This window comes from Prinia subflava, chromosome 11, assembly GCF_021018805.1.
Source record: "Prinia subflava isolate CZ2003 ecotype Zambia chromosome 11, Cam_Psub_1.2, whole genome shotgun sequence".
Classification (NCBI taxonomy): Eukaryota; Metazoa; Chordata; class Aves; order Passeriformes; family Cisticolidae; genus Prinia; species Prinia subflava.
The window spans coordinates 10,194,566-10,216,363 of record NC_086257.1 but is presented as its reverse complement, the minus strand read 5'-3'; the positions used below and the strand labels follow the sequence as shown (position 1 = coordinate 10,216,363).

General features: G+C 39.1%; 1 protein-coding gene across 4 annotated transcripts; it reads right to left on the bottom strand.

The window, feature by feature from the left end:
• Positions 1-875: 875 nt before the first annotated feature.
• On the bottom strand, positions 876-20,435 carry DAW1 (dynein assembly factor with WD repeats 1). 4 transcript variants are annotated; one of them, XM_063408706.1, is made up of 13 exons: positions 20,320-20,435; positions 18,736-18,808; positions 17,349-17,493; positions 14,065-14,123; positions 13,280-13,402; positions 11,610-11,709; positions 9,724-9,807; positions 8,927-9,033; positions 5,727-5,829; positions 5,237-5,351; positions 4,126-4,202; positions 2,055-2,217; positions 876-1,483 (listed from the first exon to the last, which is right to left on the bottom strand). In XM_063408706.1, the coding sequence occupies exons 1-13, from the start codon at positions 20,357-20,359 to the stop codon at positions 1,449-1,451; spliced, it is 1,224 nt and encodes a 407-aa protein (XP_063264776.1). In that variant the 5' UTR covers positions 20,360-20,435; the 3' UTR covers positions 876-1,448. The 4 variants fall into 4 exon arrangements, with proteins under 4 accessions (XP_063264776.1, XP_063264775.1, XP_063264777.1 ...); XM_063408705.1 differs by having other exon boundaries at positions 9,724-9,831; positions 20,320-20,434; XM_063408707.1 differs by lacking the exon at positions 13,280-13,402 and having other exon boundaries at positions 9,724-9,831.
• Between the last annotated feature and the right edge of the window lie 1,363 nt (positions 20,436-21,798).

Here is a 21,798-nt window from a genome sequence, read left to right as displayed (position 1 = left end):
CTGCAACTCTCTGCTCATTTCTTCCACAGCACAGCACTACATGAAATAACCAGGAAATCTGCCAAGTGATGACAGGCACTTTTGTTTCTTCATTTACACACACGGATGCTGGCAAGCACTCAGAGGTAGTCACAACACATCAGCTTTAGTAATTTCCTACTAAATTTAACAACATGTAGAAGTCTACAATCACCCAGAAATATAAAAAAATACTCCAAGTTCATTCTCTGCTATATACTTCCCTTCTCCTTCTTTGCCTCTTCATCCTTCTTCCAAGACTGCTGGAGGAGACCGCTCAGCTCTGCTCCTTCCCTGTGGCTGCAAAGAGAAACTGCACTCCCAGGTGCTCTGGGGAAGTGGAGTGAGCTGTGCACAGGTGGAGCCTTTGGGCAATTTCAGGGAGAGGTAAGCCTGGCTAAAAGATCACTGTACTCTAGTAAATAACTTGCATGAGTTTCTCATCCACTTCTCAGTTTGTGTCAGGATCCTTGGCTTCCAGTCTTTGGTAAGCAGAGTTTCTTCAGGCTGGGCTTAATCACTGGGCCAGGATTCCCAGTTGAAGTCACCAGTGATATTAATATATTTTTTTTTATCTCAGTTCAAAATAGGAGAATGAGGACTGAGAAGAAAGGAATGGATTGAATGCAAAGATGTGGGCAAGTAGGAGAGGGGAGTTTAACTGCAGCATGCATGCAATAGTTAATAGCAAGGCAGCTCAAAAATGGCTGCTGGTTTTCTCCAGCAATATGAATGGGGCATTGTATTGCAAAAAGCAAAACTGGCATTTTAATTCAATACTCTATTAAACACACACAGAAAATGAATACAAAAGTCCTCAAAGCAAGTGCATAACAACATTCCTTTCACAACTGAGATTACTATAATGCTCTATTGTTTTTTTATTAAAAAGGTTAGTAGTTAAAAATTACACATAAAGAAATTGAGCTAGCCTATGCATTCATTCTGACTAATCATGATTTCCCTCTGGTGACTGAAATAACAGAGCAGATTCTTCTCAGTGAAGAGGCAACATGCACTAATTGAAATATAAGGAACTATTCCATTTAAACATAAGAGGACAAAAAAACCCAACTTTTCTTCTTCACTATGCAAGTGATCAAACATGAGGCAGGCTGTGTAGAGAAACTGGGGTGTCTTCATCCTTGGACCTATTCAAACCCACGTCAGTCCTGGGCAATCTGCTGGGATGACAGGTCCTGAGCAGGACAGGCTGTTGTACCAGATGATCTCCAGTGGCCCCTTCCAGCTTCTGCAGTTCTGTGATGCTGTATCTAAGTCAAACCTATCAAATCTAGATAACTGTTCTACTTCAGCAGAAGGTGAACAAAGAGAGTAAAAGAAAAAAGCTCTGAAAGGCTGAGTTTATTGACTCGGAAACTCACAAAGTAGGCAGGAATACATCAAACTGGATCTCTCCTTTTCTTCAGTCAGTGCCAGATTCTACAGGAGTTATCCTTGCTCCCTAGAAATAAACACACATTGTGAAGGAATCATCTAGGTCTATCACAGAGGTTATCCATTTTTGTTAATACCTACATCAACAATGTTACCCAGGAGACACATAAATACTTTTTTTCTCCACAACTAGCAACAGGCAGCAGAATCTAGGGCAATATTTTTAGCTGAGATCATCCTGCATCCCATGACTGACATGAAGGAAACCTGATCAGAGTTCAGTACCAAATACACAAAAGGTGTGCTCCCATTTAGAAACCTTTGCCTTTTGTTCATCCACACCTCCCTGTAGCAATGCATTGTGAGAAAATGGCTTAGTCACTGCTCTGGTGCTCATAAGTGTCCACTGGAGAGATGAGGGGGCATGCCCATGCCTTTGCACAAATTTGTTCATGGCCATATTCCCTTAAATCTCAGTTCTGAAGTGCAGTTCTAGATTTTCTTGACTATATTGTAAGTCACTGCTGATACCTGCATTTGGCCCCAGGAAAGTTTTCAGACTATTTTTGTTTTGCCATAGCAAGGTTTCAGATGTCTCTCAAATAAAAAAGGAAAGAAAACCAGAATATATCAGTTACCTGTAATGATTGTATCACCTTCGTAGTTAAAAGCACAGGAGAAGATCTCATCAGCATGGCCCTCTAATATCTGAAGGCAGTGTCCAGTAGCAGCATCCCAGAGCCGAGCTGTTTTATCAGAACTGGCTGTTAGTATGCAATTGCCTTTAGGGTTGAAACACACCTTTAAAAAATACAGAAATGAGTTATGTCACTTAGCAAGTCAGTATGCCTAGAGAAAGAAGCATATCAAAGTGATTGAACAATGAAAATAGAAAGCAGCAACTCTTGCATTCAGCTTTTTTAGCGAAAATCAAGGACAGTATTCCACTAGAGTCATGCTGGCAAACTTCTGTGGCTGAAAACTTTGTGTATTTACTAAGGCCTTATATACCATGACCTTACTACAGGATCATGACTTCCAAATATCAAGCACCAAAATCAGAATTGGTAGCAAATGTAGCAGCTTTATTTAAATGTTATCATTATTCCAATGTAAAATTTACACATGTTTTGCAGAGTTCTACATTAAATAACATACATCTCTGTAGTATCAGAATTTGCACTGGAAATAATTAATTTTATAGTAAGTCTTCATATTTGTTAAACAATCACTGCCATAACTGCATGGATTTCCAGACAATCAGGCACATTTTTGAGCACTAACCAGACAATATCAGTTTATTATATAATTCAAAATTGCTTAATCACTGAGTGCTCTGCTCCCCAGAAATCCAATTTCCAAGTAGTAACATTCCTAAGTGGTCACATCTCCACAGAATATCTGCAGAAATACATGGTCTTTTCCACATGCTCCCAGAGGAGCAGATTGTCTCCTCCAGCACTGAAATGATGCAGATGCTAAGGCCCTGATGGAAGCTGTGTCTAACCCACCCTCCTGGCAGCAGGGGGTCTGTACTGAGTGTGAGATACTGCAGTGACTTCAGTAACTGAGGAAACACCAATCCTTCTCAACTTACTATTCTCTCAGCAAAATGATTATGTAGACAAAGCAATAGAATGAAAGCATTTCAGTTTTGTTCATGAAGAACCAGCCTAGATTCAAAATATTAAAATTTCAACGTCAAAATACACTCAAAAAAGCAGCACAAACGTAGCACACTAGCCTGAAAGCAAGGAGGATTCTCTATTTGAAAGAATAAGGAAAAGCTGCAAGCAATAAATAACAAAGTTTGAAAAATACATACATATTTGGAAGCAAATAAATGTATTTGGAACAGAACCTTGGTGTTCAAAATTGAGCTAGATAAGCAAAGCACATGAGCACACTCCTCATGGCCAAGTGATTCCTGAAATAGACTTTGTATTTCCAAATCCCTTATGCACTTCTGAAAATAAGATTCTCCACAGAAATATAGTTTTTCTGTTCCCTTCCATAAATCAGGTGTACAGAGAAATGACAAAATGTAAAGAGGAGCCCATCTGGTAGAAGCAAGGACTAGAGGTGATGGTAAAAGCCTTAGAGGCAACAGCCTTAGGATATCAACCAGAGATTAAAAACCTGGTGCTGATTCTGTCAGAGACTGTGGGACTCCAATGGCAGAATAACACAGGCACAGTTTAGGACAGGTCAGACAGGAGCTCTGTTAACAATGATCACACTGAAAGAACACACAGAGAGCATCTCATCTCTGCTCCCCTGCCCTTTACCAAGTGGATGTGCAGACCCAACTGATCCAGAGAAAGGAAAGAGCTGAGGAAACACTTCAATGGCAGCAATTCCAGGTGTCCAGCCCTTGGAGGGATGCACTAAAGCGGCTGCCACCGTTCTAAGGAATCAAATGGCAATGACATGACAGTACAGAGAGGTGGCTCTTGGAACCCATAGGAGTAGCACACCCAGTGTTGTCTTAGCTCAGAAGTGGGGAATTGGCAAACAATCATTGTCTGATAGCTTTTATCCAAAAGGAATGTTCTTTTAGTAAAGATAACTTCTTAGCCAGATCTGTCAATCTTAAATATTAAAGAATGTGGTGGTTTAATGATTAAGAGTATTCCTGCATCATGGAATAACTGGTGGATTGGATGTTAGACACCAGATTAAACAAGCTGCAAACCACACACAACTTACCTTTGAAATTTCATCTTCATGCCCTTCTAGCTTTGCAATGCACTCTTTTGTTCCTGCATTATAGACTCTTGCTGACCCTGTTGCAGTAGGAGCCATATGTGATTGTTATGCTTAAGCACTGGTTTCAGTAAGAACATTTCAGTAAGGTCAGAAGGAACTCATGCTCAGGTTTAATTTTGGAAGAAATAGAAGGCAAACTTCACAGAGTTTCCTCCAAGGGTAAAGTATGTTAAAAAGGTTCTGTAATCCGGTTGGAAAAGATTGACTTGCTTTCCTAACCAGAAATGGATTATCCAGGAAAATTCCTAAAATACGAATGCAAAGGTCCACGTAGAACACAGCTTACTGAAGCCTGTTATTTCAGAATGTGCATTTCATTTTATTTAATAATAAATATTAATTATATTTAGTAAGATAATGATTAAATATTCAGGAAACTTTTGACATTGGCTTTTGTCTTAATATAGCAGGTACAGGAAAATAGATCCAAATAGTCCTCCCCATCCAGTCTGGTATCCTGTTTCTGGAACTGTATAATCTAAAACTAATACTGTACTGTCATTATGCAGTATAATATAAATAACTGAGCAGGTGAATACAGAAAACTATTTATTGTGATTCCTAGACAAATAATAAACATGCAAAACTTCTGCATACCTGTAGCAAAACAAAATTGCTTGTTTCATTCCCTCTTTATTGTGTATTCTCTTGCTGTGCATTCGTAAATCCTGCTAGCAAATCCACCAGTAAAATTCCAACTACATTTTTCATTTAAGCCTAAATCTGAGCCACCAAATCAACCCACTCAAAAGCTATTTACATACACATTTAAAATATATTTCCAGCCACAAGCGGAGTATTTCCTTCCCAGTCTGAAGTTAAAGGGGAAAGACGTGGAGTTGGTTGAAGTATGAAAGTAAGAACTTTGTCACCGGAGAAAACTTTTCAAGTTTAATGCCCAGTTTCTGTAAAGCAACAAACATTGCTGGATCTATAGTTTTGAGTCAAGCCCTCCTCTCCATCCCCTACGCTCAAAGCAGAGCCCAGGGGAAGGCTGAGGGTGTTGATGGTGCAGCTGCAGCCCCCGGCAGCAGCGCAGGCCCTGACTCACCGTCGGCAGAGGCCGTGGCCACGCGCTGCCCGGCGTAGTCGAAGCACACGTCCAGCACCTCCTTGCCGTGCGCGGCCAGCGTGGCTATGTGAGCCCCTGTCACGGCGTCCCACAGCTGCACACACAGGGCACACACACACAGCACTGAGCGTTCCTCACACTCACTGGCTCTACAGATATCTACTTGAACAATAAAACAACTCGGAGAGGCCCTCGTGTTTGACGTGCAATTACATGAAAGCTGAATACAAATCAATAATGAGTCGCTCTTTAGTTTGTTTAATGAAGTCCTATACATTTTTTAGTTCAGTGTATTGATTAAACAAGACTTAACTAGATTTCACTGAAATGATAAGATTATAGGATTTACATTTGGTGGTAAATTCTCTAATTCATTGTATGTACTACTTTAAAATAATGCTCCTCAATTTAAAAAATATCCATTTTATATGACAAGTAGCTGTACTCACTACCTACTCAACCAGCTTACCATGCATGTTTTGTCCATTGATCCAGTGACAATGAGAGAACAGTCCCAGTTGAACTGGGCACTGCTAATCTCCCCTCGGTGGCCTATTAAAGTATGCAACAACCTACCAAAAAAATTAAAAATAATCACTTACATTTATAGTGTGTATTTTTATATACACATATAAATTATAAGTTTAGAAAATGAAATAGTTAAGGTGTAAAGTCTTCACCAATAAAGCAATTAAATGGAGTGGTGCAACTCATTTAGGATTCTAGCACTACATCAATTCCATTTTCTATCTTTGGCAAAAATAGCCAGTAAGGAATAAAATGGAAAATTCCTCCCTTCTCTTTCAAAAGCATTTTAGTGAATGTATTTCCAGTGAAATGTGATGACTTTCAGTACCAGCAACAGATTCCTTGCATTTGTTCACATGCTAAGCATATACAGCAAGTTTTTCCACATTACTCTCCCATTATCCTACTTCAATGAACTGCAAACAGTACATCTTTAAACCTCCATATAATCTAAATCTCTTATAAAATCCACTGAAGATCAAATAGAAGTTAATCAGGTACTTAATGCGAGCATGTTCCCAAATAACAGGCAAATGACAGCCCAGCTGAAATATGATTTCTAATCCTCATTAATCCTGAACGTCTTGCTGCACAAGATTGGCAATACAAGTCCCATTAAATTCTTCAGCTTTATCTGAGTAGAGAGGTTATGATTAGCCAATACTGCTTCCTATTAATTAGTGGCCTATAAGGCAACAAAGATAAAAAAGATTGATTGAGATATACATGTATTAAAGGATTAGCAAATTGGGTTATTATCACAATGCTAATATCACTGCATCATTAATAGAAACAGACTGTAAATAACAGATGAACTAATGACTAGAAAAACAACTAAATGAGTTTAAGTGACTGCAATGTTTCATTGCACAAGATATACAAGGGTAGCTAAATTAATATATGAGCTAAATGAACAGCAAAGAAAATTTCCTGAGCATTTGAATTTGCTATTTGTTTACAATAACAGAAATTTGATTATGTTCTTAGCATTTCACAGAATTACTCCTTTTATGTTCTAACACTGTGAGGTCTATACTGTTGTAATTGTATAGATTTTTTTTACAATAAAACCCAAAATCAACAAGCAAATAACAAAGGAAAACAATTTTATAAACATATTATTTGGCCATCAAGACTGCTGTTACTATAATACCTAATGCCCAAAATACCTAGTAATACCTAGAAAAAAGTTTTAATTTAAAAGCTGAAAGCCTAAACTTCCAATTTTCAAAAAGACAGTGAGCTTCAAGCTTTGACATAAAAATCTGATCAAGAACAGAATAAATAACAATGGGGAAAACATCTCACAGAAACCATTATCAGATACACAGAAAGAACACAGAAGACAGGCTTATGAAGTGCCATAAAAATCCATTTAAGTTATTCATTAAAAGTAATCAGCTTTAGTCATGACAGTATTTTCTTAGCCTCCGGTTTCCAAGTGAAATTTGATCTGTGGATGCTCTGGTATTTGACTATAATTGCAAATGAGAAACTGCTGCTCTCTCAGCAGGCGTGTCCAGCGCCCCTGACCCACGATACAGGACCAGACTGTTGATTTGCCAAATGAAGCTCTGCAGACACCTTCAACTGAACTACAGCAGACTGTATCTGCCATGGAAATACAGACCTGGATTACAAAAGTGTGGTTCTCCCTTCACCTTTTTTTCTTTTTAATTGTAGTATTTTATGAAGAAAATCTTGAACTTTGTTCAGATTTCTTGTCCCTATATCAACTTCCCTCAGGGCAGTTCAGGGCACCTACCCAGAATAAAACTCAGGAACATATGTTCTCAGCAGGGTTAGCCAGCAAAATCAGAAGAAACTCAAATCTGGAAAGCTGTACACCTCATGTAATTCACATGGTGAAAAACAAGCACACAAAACCTCACCTAGAAGATTTGTGTAAATCTGCCTGAACCTGTCAACAGCAAATTATGAGTTGCTCACAGTCTTTCTGGTTGCAACTTTCCTTTATTCCTAAATGTATTTGTGTCCAGTGCCATCTGAAAGGCTGACTACTGGCCTTGGAACAATTCAATTGCTCACTAGCTAATCACCAGAGCTGCCAGTGAGAGACTTCTCCTTCATATTGCTGGTATTGGCTCTGATCTAAAGTCCATATTGATTCCATAGGAAAAAAAATGCAACACGAAAATCCCCACACTTTGATTTCACTGTAGGCTCAGACAATAAGCTGGAAAAAGTTGTTTTGAAACAAAAATACTTTCAAGAACATCAGTCTGAAGGAAGCTGAATTCAAAGTTGATTTGCTGAATGAGTGTTGGTATCAAATAAGATCAAAGATTATAGTATCAAGCCTTAAATGACATACTGTGTGTATACTACTTATAAATCACACATTTAGTCTCACTTTTATATATATTGTCTCTTATCCCAGGATATCACTATACACACACTTTCCTTTCATATATAAATTTCAGAGATATTCCTCTTGCTCTCACAAAAAAAAGGCACAACCCCTGTAAACAAAATAGACTGGTTATCTTCATAAATTACTTTGTCAGTAATCAGGGTAATCATTTTATTATTTTACTTACACTGAGTTTCCCACTGAAAAACAAGTGGATTTTTCAGTATTATACAAGTTCATATTTACCTGTTGCATTATTATTTGTTGGGATCTTAATCAAGAGATTTTGTTCTCTACAGTCAAAGAACACATTTTAAATTCATATTGACAAAGGATGGTGAGAAGGAAAAATATACCCTCTGTAATTTTAAAGATAACATAACCAGATTAATTTTCTACAACATAAAATATACTTTCTACTTAAACGGTCTAGAAATCCTAGACACCTTGCAAGTCATGAGTTTCCATGTTGATAAAGTATACTCCTGTTTGGAGAATTCACCAGGAACAAGCACAGGATCTCTCCATTCTTTCTGCCTCTTTAGTGCTCATAAGATAGAAATTTAAAACAAAGAATACATACAAAAGCATTTGTTGAGCAGCACTCCTTTTCAAAAGAACAAAGAGAACAGGAGTAACAAACTACAAAATGAAGAAACATATACTCTAAATTAAACACAAGCTCTGTAAGGTGTAGCTCAACATTTTCTATTTCATTTGTTCCAAAATAATACAAAGTAAAATTACATTTACTAGTGCTTTAGTACCTGCCAGTGCCAACATCCCACACTACTACTGTATGGTCGAAGGAGCCGGTGATGATCCTGTCTCCAGTGGTATTGAACGACAGGGCAATAATTTCTGCTGAGTGGCCCTGAGGGAATTTTTAAAAAGGAGTATGAGAATACAAATGATAACTTTTCCATTAATATAGTTTAACATGTAGTCTTTTTTCAGCAGCATAGTCCTTCCATAACTCGTCATTATTTTATTTACTGTCTTGTTCAGTGTATCACAATTTTGATAGAAAGATGTACTTGACTTTGGAACAGTCAATATCCCAACAACTGCAAAAACTCAGGCATATCCCTTAAGCAGGAAGCTTATTCACTACATTTGACTTAGGATTTATGTGAGAGAAATGCATTGAAGCAGCAGAGGCCACTCTGGCCCTGGGGAATGCCAGCAAGCCATGCAGAGCTAAGGGAGATGACAGTCTAGAGCTAACTGGATGGCTGTCCTCTGCTTGTGTTTACCTCCTCCATACAGAGAAGGGCACAACTGACACTACAGCAGCAGGTTTTAGCAAGTGATGGAAGGGATTAGAATCCATAGCAGTAATGTCACTGCAATGAGAAAATCTGTCTTTTGATAAATAGGACTCAAAGTACCACAGCTTTCTCATTCCCTTCAAGTTTTCCGTTTCGTAACTGCTGTCACTATGGGATCACCTGGTAAAAGAAACCGCAAGGTTTGAAACTGTTCTAATGGTTACACTGTTATTTATCTCAGCTGGAAAACTAAGACAGCAAGGAACACCTCTGAAAACATAATGCAAACATACATTTAAAGTGGCTACTTCTTCTCCTTTCTCTAGATCCCATAATCTGGCAGTGGTATCCATGCTTCCAGTTGCCAACAGTGTGCTCTGAGGATTAAATGATAAACATACCTGTAGCGAGAAACATCGGATAGAGAAAGTTTAAAGGACTCAATTTATATATATTTTCTAAAAAAAAATAAAGCAAGGGTCAGGATTAATATTTTTAAATAAGAAAAAGGTCTGATAATATTTTATGGCATACAGAAAACTTGGAGAATTATTCCAACATCTCACTGGACCAGCAACAAATCCTTACCACATATCTCTGGATAAGTACTCAAACCAAGAGGACTCCTTGCAAGCACATGCTTTGTTTTCTTTATTTCAAAATTCTCCTTGAAATGCTCCAATTACTGTCCAGTCTGACAGTCCTCCCTAGCACTATCATTTGGTAGGTTTTCTCTGTTGCTTGATGAAATTGGGGCTAAGATCATCCAAGCAGATCTGTGTAGCCACAAACACAGTCTGTGCACTCTTACCCTATCAGGTGTCATTATCAATGTCATTTGCCAAGGGCAAATATTTATTTTCATATTTAAGAAAAAGCATGAACAAAAGCTCAGCAACTACTTTAATTCATTTTTCACATTAAAAAATCATGTTTTCATCCTCTCATTCTCTGTAATTATCCAGTGTGATTGCTCTGCAAATAAAGAATAGCAGGTGCCATGAAAAAAGGAAAACAGTAGCTCAGTTTTTCATCCTGAGTAACTACGGGCATGCCCTTGCCAGCAATGTATCAGATGCAATAATGGCCTTTCAGAAACGGGTCTGATTCAGAGAAACACATCATTTCCTGCTGGCAATTATCTTCTTCTAATTACTTGTCAGAGCAACTCATAACACTCCAGGTCTAATCTAACCTCTAAGAAGTCAGAAAAAATGGAGAGGCCTTTAAACATTCACCTGACTCATTTGTGGAAGCAAAATCACTGCAGCCTTTCTCAATAAGCAAACATGTCCTCCATTGTAAGGGGTAATTTAGAGTATCCAGAGAATAAAAAACACGCTGAAACAACCCCCAAATTCCAATATGGTAAACCACCATTTTCTTGCTCTAATTAAGGTCACTCAATCTACAACTAAATTCAATTTCTTTTTTCAGAAACAATTTGCAGCAATATTTAATTGAACAGTGATTGTACAGCTATTTTTAAAAATAAAAAAACCCCATTCATCATTCAAATTCAGAGTTTTAGTGTCATTGCCCTGATCTTTTAAAAGGAAATTTTTGTATCAATGTACTTGCTGTTGCTCATAGGGGTCCTAGTTCATGAGAGAGGAAACCAAGCATTTTTAAGCTTAAACTGTTTTAATTTCATAGATCTTTGACATTTCAGCATCCCACATATTCCCAGTTAACACACTCTACATTTCAGAAATTCATTCCTCTACAGCTCCAATTGGTTCTGTACACGAAGTACAGATCTCTGTGTGAAAGACAACACAAGCAATGATGTTCTTGTGTATTTAGTTCTGCAAATATGAAAGGCAATGCAAGAGCTCGAAAAACATGTGATATGCAAACAAAAAGTATGTACAATAAACTGAAAATTCCAATTGCAATGGTATTTTTCAATGCTTTAATGTTTAGCAAACAAGGGAAATTGGAACAAAGTAAAAATAAAAATATAATTTCAAACTGTGTATGAGGGTTTATTCTATCTCAAGAACTGTCAGACTATCTTGCCTTGTAGTGCAGAAATGTTAACAAGACCTGGATGTATGAAGAGCTGTGCCACAACAACTGTGCCTTCCAGTGGGAGCTCACAGGGAGCTGGAACTCACAATCATCAGCAATGGTGTGAGGAAACGTAAAGGAGTAAGAAACAACCATCACTACTCACTATTTCTGCACTATGTCCTCTGAAGGTATGATAACATTTTCCTGTTTCTGTACTCCACAGTTTGCAGGTTTTATCAAAAGATCCAGTGGCAATCTTGTCACTAAACAGAAAAAAATAAATCCTATAATTTTTGTGTAGAAAACCCCTCTGACTCCAGAGACAGCAGAATCCAGAGAAACAACACCCAGCTTCTCATGCACTTTGGTGCTCACTGCCAGGCTGCAAGATCCTGCAGCAGGACTTCACAAACACGAGTTACAGCAAAGCAAAACATTAGAAGTGAGCTTTTAAGAGAGCTACTGTGCCTCTCTATTAGCACAGGAATATTCATAGCTGATGACTGACCTACTTTAGGGATGATGTTGTGCTGCACTTACAGATTTATTAAGAAGTTACACCATTTCATCAGATAACATCTGTTTACAACAATTATAAATGCAGTTCCCCAAATTTCAGAAGCTGAACTCTACTCCCACTCGAGCCAGTGGAAGTGTTGTGACCATCTGTAGTTAGAGCAAGACTAAAGTGAAGTCTCCAGAAAATGTACCAAGGGGCACTGTACTAAAACCTAAAGATAAGCAGAAAAAAGTGGGTTTTATCAAATTTTTAATACAAAAGTAGTTCAAAGTTTTCATCAGGTTTTGTCTTGCTGTATGTCGCTTCTCCACTTTTATGTTACAGTCTATTTATTGATCTTTGCACAGATTTTTGTCATTAGTTTCACCTAGCTGTATAGATGAACTTCATTAAATGTTTTTCTAAAGTAAAGAATAATATCAGAATATAAGACATTGACACAGCAGCATCTAAGTTTTCTTTTTCACATAGAAGAAAGGGATGAAGTTTCAAATAGTGTAAGAACAAATCTTTTAACATTTATTTCCTGATGTTAATTGTGTATTGTTCAACTGATAAATAGGACATCCAACAGTAATATGATTCAATAGAAAAATAGGAATTAATTTATCTTACTTAACAGAAAAAATGGTTTTCTCACACATGGCAGCTTCCTCAGGAAGCAAATGAAATTTCAGTAGCTAAGATGTAATGCCCTTCACCTAACAGGTGGCAATTCCAGCTTAGGGCAAACAATTACAGAAGAAAACAAAAGAAGCAAAAAAATAATATCTGATGCTCACACAGCAGCACCTTGTGGATTTTACAAAAATTACTCAAAAGCTGTGACATTTCTAAACCATGTCCTAAATAATATTGAGTTTTGAACGGCAAATGGAGAAATCCACTTCTTTCTCCTTAACTGAAGCAACACAGATTGTCATAAGTACTCATATCTCACATCATATACAACTACATGGAGGCAGAAGAGAATGAGTAACATTCAGAACACAATCTGGTCATGTACATATTACTGAAATAAACTGTGTTTCAATATATTCAACTGACTCATTTATATTTTTTCAAGACTGAATACCTAATTAAATTTTTAGTTAGAATTTCTAAACTTAATTTTAAAAAATGATAGCAGAAAACATATTTGAACGGATCTCTCGTACAAATAATGACACTCAGCCTACAATGATTAGCTATAGCTGAACTCTACAAACTCAGAAGTTGAATTCTTTCCATTTGAAATAGTCTATTCTTTGTTAGAATATTTGCAAAATAACAGTATTAGCAATTCTGAAGAATCCCAGAGGAAATTTGTTTACCCATAGGGGTTATTGAAAGCTATTGCATAGACAACGTTCCTGTGTCCCTCCAGCGAACGCAGCTCCTCTCCCGATGCTGTATCCCAGAGTTTGCAGGTTCTATCGTAGCTTCCAGTGATAAAGCTACAGCAAAGAGAAATTCCTTTCTGAATACAGAAAATATCTTAGTGGTCCCAATGCACAGCCACATTATTTATTTCCACAGATTTTAGTTAGCGTTGTTTCAGACCCTAAATCTCCTCTTTCTTTCAAAAATACAGATTTATGATGTAGAGGTTCCTTTTCTTGTTTCTTTTTAACATCTTGTTCACCTTTTTTCTAATTGTTAATGTATTTCAACTGGACAGTATGCTGCTATTTTAAGATGTGAAGGAAAAAATGACAAGACATGTGTCCACAGTGAAATCAATTAACATGAAAGCTTTACTTTCACTACAGTGAAACTCCCAAATGAGTTTATGTCAAAGATTCATTTAGCTTTCAGCAATAATTAGTTTATTGCCATAAATGTGCTTCTTTCTGTAATATGGTAATTGTCAACAGACTATGACTGTAGAAGAAAAAAAAATACATAAATTGAATCTCACCTGCTACTTTTTTGCATCTCCATTGGTTTTCCCAGAGGCCTGAAATATAATCCCCAATTATGCCTAAAGCTGCTTATAAGCAGCAGAGCTGAATTATTTTTGTAGCAAGATAAGAGCACTGAAGTTTCCTTACCATTTAATTTGCAAGTAGAAAACTTCAATTAACAATTACATACTTTGACTTTGAAAGCAACTTACCGGGAACCAGATTTGTTAAATGCAACATTAGTCAGAGGCAGTATGTGTGTTCTAAGCACCTGAAATAGAAGTGAGGGCAGTGAGAGGAAAAACATTTCATGCCAACAAAATAAACAAAACTGCTCAAAATATTCAACAGATTAATTTTTTCTCCTCCTCCTGTTAGAGGAGAAGAAATCCCACATTAATTATCAAGTTATCACTGAAGATGTTATATAATATGGATTTCAATTTTATACTTTATTTGAATGAACTGGGTTTTTTCCCACATTTGCATTTTCTTCACCTTCTCCAAGACCAGCAAAGCAACCCTAGACCAGAGCTGAATGGGCAAAACAAAAGAGGAGACCATGACTGTAAGATCACTGATGAAAGAAACCCCAACTAATACTAAGCCTTAGTAAATGAACCAAGAAATCCAGTTAAATTTGAGACTTTTAGGGTATGGGATGCTTCCAGCTGGCTTGTGACTTTGTTATACCAAACAGGAAGAAGACATATGAGCTACAGCTCTGTCCTATGAGGTTATGGCAAGATGTGCAAAACCATAACAAAGATACTCAGCATGACAGAATTCCAAGACAGAATTTCAACTTTAAAGTCTGCATGTATTGTGTAGCTTGTGGAGGGCATTGTTTTCTAACAGTGCTTTAATCAGACAGTACAGGATCATTCACATGAATGAGCCCATAGCCAGAATAACACACACTAATGTTTATTAAACAGAGGTGAAAATGGTTTCAGATACTGCAATGGAAGTCACCATGCCATGATACTTTAAAAAGAACCAAACAATATAATCTGATTGGTGTTTGAATAAACTGGCTGCTGTAAAACATGGTTTGCACTTGAACAATTTCATCTGTTACAAGCTGCCCTCTCCTCAAATCCAAAGCATAATAAAATCATAAACTGGGAAATCGCGGCAATTGCTGACAGGGAAGTAAAGGGATGTTAAAAATACCCCCGTGGTTCACTAGGTCTTTTCTGTAGTGTAAGAATGAAGAAGAAACTGTTTATGAACAGTGAGATTTAATCACTGACATGTTACCAGAACTTCAACTCATTTTTCTTATCTCAAGTCTTCCAAGCTGGCTGTGTCCAAAAGGAAAATGAGAAAGGCTCATAGATCTTCTACTCAGAAGAGTAGGGACTCATCAAAATGGAAATAACAATCGATAAGTGAAGGATTGAGAGGGAGAGAGAAACAGAAAATGTATTTTATGTTACAGAAACAGCAATTTCTGCTCTCTAGAGAAAGCAACACAAGTTGTACTTTCAGCTACAGAAGTGGGAATGAGCAATCAAGACATGGAAATGACAAAAATATTGTGTTTTTTAAAAAGAGCCACAATATTCATCTGCATATGAGAATCCATAATTATGGAAATTTATGGAAATCTCACCCATAACATTTTTAGGACTACATGCAGGCAGCTCTGAACAACAAAGGTATTTTGAAGTTATGAAAAAAGGGAGGAAAATGAGATGGGGTTTTATGTAATTTCAGATTATGAGACTAATTCTGTTCTTCCAATGCCCAGTGCTGCAGTTGCTTCATCCACAGAACTCTGAGCCAGCAAGAATTGCCTGTGCAAATCATACAATAATCAAGCCCTAAGGCAATATTAGAAAAAATATACCTCAGTTCAGCAAAATCTGCTACAGCTGTACCTAAGATAAAAATCTGCAAATCACCACAGCATCCCATGCCATGGAATACCTTAAAACCCGAGAAATTGCTATAAAAGCTCATTTCTCTGCAGAGTGCCTAACACATCACCATCACCCCAATTACTGGAAATAACAAAAAGATGAGTTTATACACTTGTTTCAGATTTCACTCCAGTGGAACAGGAATAAAAACCATTTACTTTCAAACAATGCACAGAGAGAACATTTTTTCAAGGGAAAAGAAAAAAAAATCCTGCTCACACCCATCTCTTATATTGTATTAGTATCTCAGAAAGACCTGGCACTTGTGTTTCATTTAAAAGCCTTAAAGGAAACTGAAACATCAAAAAAGTTCTTCTCACACACTTCTAACCACTCTTGAGTGAAGGAAATAAGCCAGCACTGATTGGATTTTCCTGCTTCTCTTATTTCCAAATACAAAAGCTCAGACACAGCACTATACCCAACAATAAACAAATACATTAATTACACTCAAGTTTGAACAAGCATTTGAAGATTTGTCAGTCTCTGTGGTGAACAAACAATTTTTAAAGCTTTTGAAAAGCAAGGCATGATCTCAGTTGAGAGCATGACTTGGAAGAGAAACTTTTTAACTATAAGATGACTTGCTACATAGCTCTGTTTTCAAGGTTAAATGCATGTATCTTTGCAGAATTGACCCAGATGATTATTGTTGGTCAAAAGAACCAAAGTGATACTTAGGAACGTGTAAGGGGTTTTTTTTTTGTTTGTTTGTTTTTTGCTGAAAAAACCAACACAAAACTTCTTCTTTTTCTCTTTTACTTTAAGGTAACAACAAACACCATAGCACTGACCAACATTGTTTAACAGCTACACATTGCCATCTGCTGACACAATAAAGATACAACGTTTAATTATGTCAGATGGTAGCATGCAATCTGTGGAAGAAATTTGCATTTGCCCAATTAAATACGATTAAACCTATTCTCTTCTGACAGATTCAATCCTGCATTTGGACCTCTGAAAGGTCTCTATAATTGTTCTTCTTAGAAATCCTATTTGTTTGAAATAATATTTCAAGTGCTGTCTGTAAGCTGAAGATCAATTTCTCAATATTCAAAGATAATAGTAATGACAGAAAGTAATGAAAACCAGGATTTGTAATGACAACTGCATGTAGCATAAAACCCCATAAAATAGTAGTATAAATCCCACAATTTTCACAAAATGAAGAACAAGTAGACACATGTATGAAAATATTTTGGTCCTTTCCCAACAGCTAATTTACTTGTGGTCTATTCACAGGTTTTGTTTAAATGTAGCTATGGATGTTGCTGATCCACAGATATTTATTCAACAAATAAAAGATTGATTCCTCTCAATCCAAAGCCCACCCTAGTGCATAAGCCTGTGTAAATAATGTCTAAGAACAGTTACACCTCAGCCTTTTAAGGGGAATTCCTGGCAGAAAAAACAGGCCAGACTCAGTTACTCTAAAAGTGCAGAGAGGATTGAAAAGTGCCAAGAAATCAGTTATAGAGCGTAATACACAGCAGTAAAAACATACTCATAGTATCAGAAATCAAACCCCCTCAAATGCCCAAAATTATTTTAGAGAAGCCTCTGACCTTAAAAAGAGAGAATTTGTGATTCTGTTTTTCCCCTAGCTTCTCCTGCAATCTTTGTATTAGGTGAATGACATGTTCCAAGCAGGAAGCTGTGATGAGAGGTTCTCTTTTTTGGATTTCTTCTACTACGGCAGTAACATCCGTGCTAATTATGAGAAAAGAATGAAAACAAACTCAATAAATACCCCAAACACAAACCCACCACATTCCATCCTGTGGCAGTGATTATGAATTTAAACCCAAGAATATTATTTACTTGCAGAGAAACTGAAGTAAACAATTAAATGTTAGGCATTCATCTCATTCTGTAAAGGCTTAAAGAAATAGTGATAAATCTTTCTTGGTTTTTATACTTCCTTCCTTCTCTTACTGAAGTTGTACAGTAAAATTCAACTTTTAAAAATTGTATCTTGGCAAGAAATTTATCTTTTCAAATTATTTCCATGGAGAGTCAGGTATGTGTGTCCCAAACTGTCAGTTTAAATATCTGAATTAAACTGGAATTTCATCAATTCCAAACAAATTGCCCATGGAGTAGTAACAAATAAATTATAAATGCAAACTCTATAAATTATACATGCAAAGTCTTAAACTTGTCTCTGTCTGTGGCTTCAGAAATCTATGGCTGTTTCTACAACTCTTAGCTGTGACAGTAACCACCACGTGGTCCAGGGTCCGTGGAGCCCCCTGCGAGGGGGTCCCAGCTGGTCTGTGGAACTGGATCCTCTTTCCATCTCAGCAGATAACTACTGATTTCTGGCTCTCTGTGAGAAACTAGGGCTTGACAATACCCAGCAGTCAAATCACAATACACTCTTAAATCGGTTTAGCAAGAAAGCCAGCATTTCTGTTAGTATGGGAATTATTCAGTCTAAGGGGATTTTCTGCAGTCTTTAAATGGGAGCCACCACATTCCATCAATTAGTACCCTGTCAGTGTTTATACTCTGTTCAGTAACACCAGACAACTCATTTCTTTCACAAAGAGACTTGTCAGGTTTTACCCACAGCGCTATACTGGACAGTCCCAGGTAGACAAAACTTAGTAATTTTTAAATTGGGAAAGTTCATCCTGCATATCCAGCTTACACTTGACTTGAGCTTACATGCAAGGCCTCTTCCATACCAATGCTAGTATTAAGACAATCATATTATTTCATATCTTTCTGCCCAATAAACTCCACAGACTTGGGAGTGGCACTTGTGGAGTTTATTTAATGGTGGCACTTGGTTATTTTTCTGAAGCCCTTCCTACCAGAGCTGACTGAGTAGAGTAGGCTCTACATAATAGTTGATCTCAGTTATGTCTACTACAGACAAATAAATTGTACATGAACATGCTATAAAAAGGTAGAGAGTGCTGGTATCTGAAATAATAACATACTTACTCAGGTCTAAGATCAAGCAGATCTACTGATCTGGTCTTTGACTCACCACCTTCTACGTATTCAAAAAGGATTCCTTCAAAAACAAGTGATAAACAGGTTATAATTAGACTTCTGGAGTTTTATAACATGCACGGTAGACAGCAGCACTTTCACTTCTATAGCTCCACTGACTTCAGGAGAGCCAATTCCAGCTCTTGGAGCTGGAAGGAGGTCAGCTGTTGCTTAGAGTAAGCATGGTCATGAACACCTCTGATGTGCTTATATGAAAAAAAGAGATATTAAACAGTATTATTTCTGGGTTTTTTTCTACTCTGGAAATTAACAAACTCTTTTTTCCAACAACTTTTTGCATCATCATTAATGCTAATTCATTAGCATTAATTTCAAATAAGCTGTCCTGAAGATGTAGTCTGGTGTTCCAAGAAGCCTAGAAAACATTTTACAAAATCTGTTATGTTTATTCTAGTTTGGAAAGGCTTGAGTGCAGTAATGTATCAAAAATCATACCACACTTTACATTTCTAGGTTTGCTCTGACACCTCTGCAACTTCCACTGTGCTGGAGTATTAAAATGTTTAACCACATGGCTTCCTCCTTTGAAACAGCTGATAAAGAGCTCAGCTGCTCCTTGATTTTCTGTGGGAAAGGATACTTTAGATGAATTTCTGTGTCATTCTGCATTTTATAAAGTTCCATAGGAAAAGTGTTTAGTTTGAAAAGGAAGATCATTTTTTCCAATGCACCTCCTGAGCTGGCCATCTCCAGCTTGTTCCACTTCTGAAATTTCATTGAGTCACCTGAGTACAGGATACACCATAACAGCCTGGCAGCACTGCTTTTCAAAGCATGGCTATGCTCAGAAAATTCATAAATCAAGGACAAAAAATTAGAATTAGTATCAGCTAGGCTGGAAAAGGCCTCTGAGATCATGAAGTCCAACCCACGACCAAATATCACCTTGTCAACCAAACCCTGGCACTGAGCACCAGTCCTTAAACACTCAGTGACGGTGACTCCACCACCTCCCTGGGCAGCCCTTTTCACTGTTTCTGTGAAGAATTTCTTGCTAATATCCAATCTAAAGCTCCCCTGGCACAGCTAGACTATGTCCTCTCATCCTCTCACTGCCTGGCAGGAGATCGAGCCTCACCTGGCTCCGACCTCCTTTCAGGTAGCTGTAGACAGTGGCAGCTTTTTTTGCTAGGCAGTCATTTAAAAACACACTTTTTTTTTTTTTTTCGTGTCAGCTACAGTCACTGTGGACCTTTTAAACTCCTTACTGTGATAAGTAAGACTGCCTTGACTTTGCAGTAAGTCACTAATTACAGCCGCGATCGGCGATGAGCCGCTTCCAGCCTCTCACCCAGGCACCGGCACCGGCACCGGCACCGGCACCTCCGCTCCAGCCGGCGGCAGGTGCGCCATGGAGCCGCCCGGCCGTGCCCAGCCCCTGCCGGGCCGAGGGGACCCGCCATGACGGGCGCTCCGCACACCCCGCAGGGCCCCGCCGCACGCCCCACACCCCCAGGCCCCCCGCGAGTGGCCCCAGCCCCGGCACAGCCCCCCGGCCGCCCCGCTCCGCACCCGGCGGGAAGTAGCGGAGCAGGAGCCGCCTCAGCGCCATCGCCGCCACCGCCGCCCCGGCCCCGCGCGTCCGCCCGCAGCCATGGCAACGGCCCGGGGCGAGTGGGCGGCTCCGGCCGCGGGGCTGAGGCGCCGGGCCCGCCATGGCGCTGAGGGGAGCGGGCGGTGGCTGTGGAGCCCCGCCATGGCGCTGAGGGGAGCGGGCGGTGGCTGTGGAGCCCCGCCATGGCGCTGAGGGGAGCGGGCGGTGGCTGTGGAGCCCCGCCATGGCGCTGAGGGGAGCGGGCGGTGGCTGTGGAGCCCCGCCATGGCGCTGAGGGGAGCGGGCGGTGGCTGTGGAGCCCCGCCATGGCGCTGAGGGGAGCGGGCGGTGGCTGTGGAGCCCCGCCATGGCGCTGAGGGGAGCGGGCGGTGGCTGTGGAGCCCCGCCATGGCGCTGAGGGGAGCGGGCGGTGGCTGTGGAGCCGGGCCGGCCCCGGGCAGCGCTAGCGCCGCGGGGCTGGCACTGCCACACCTACACAGATCTGGAAAGGAGTGCGCTAAAAAGCTATAAAATTCGGAGTGCCAAAGAGCCACTAGTAACAACGGTGTGGCAAATGTATGAAAGCTTTTTGGAAAGTGGATAGTTACTTACTAAGGAAAGAGGGCAAAGATTAATTAATTAAATTTTTAATAAAGGAATCAGTTTAACTTTTTAAAAGAGATACTCAAGACTGAAGCACAATTATGAAAATACAGTTTAGAATCACAGAATCACTAAGGCTGGAAAAGGCCTTACAATAAAGACCAACCATTAACCCAGCACCAGCATGGTCACCACTAAACCGTGTCCCCAAGTGCCACACGCCTTTGGAACACTGCCAGAATGGTGATGTCACCAATTCCCTGAGCAGTTCTTGTCATCCAGTCTAAGCTATCCCCTGGCACAACTTGAGGGCATTTCCTCTCGCCCTGTGACTTGTTACCCAGGAGAGACCGACCCCGCTGTATACCCCGTCCTTTCAGGGAGCTGGGGAGTGATAATGTCCCCCCAGTCCCCTTCTCCCCAGCTGAACACCCCCAGCTCCTCACAGCCTTGTGCTCCAGACCCGGCATCAGCTTCACCGCCTTTCTTTGCATGTGCGTTTCATCAAAAAGAGAAGGAAAAATGTAATTGAAAAGAGATAACCAAGATGGAATCATTAGATGATAATGCATTAATAGACAGATAATTTTGAGTCAGGCTTTATGCTGAAATGGCTGTAGAGCATCAGTAGGGGGAAGCAGTAAACACATTCTCATTTGGCCGATCTCATAGCCCACGTTGTTGATAATGGATCAATACAAGACAGTCCCACTCAGTGTTTAACAATACGTGACTTTTCCAAAAACACCCATATGGCTCCCTACTGCTTCACTTTGAAGACAGTCCTTTGGTTTTTTGAAAGCCAGGAAATAAAATACAATGGCCAATTCCAAACTTACTTCAGGACACTGCTG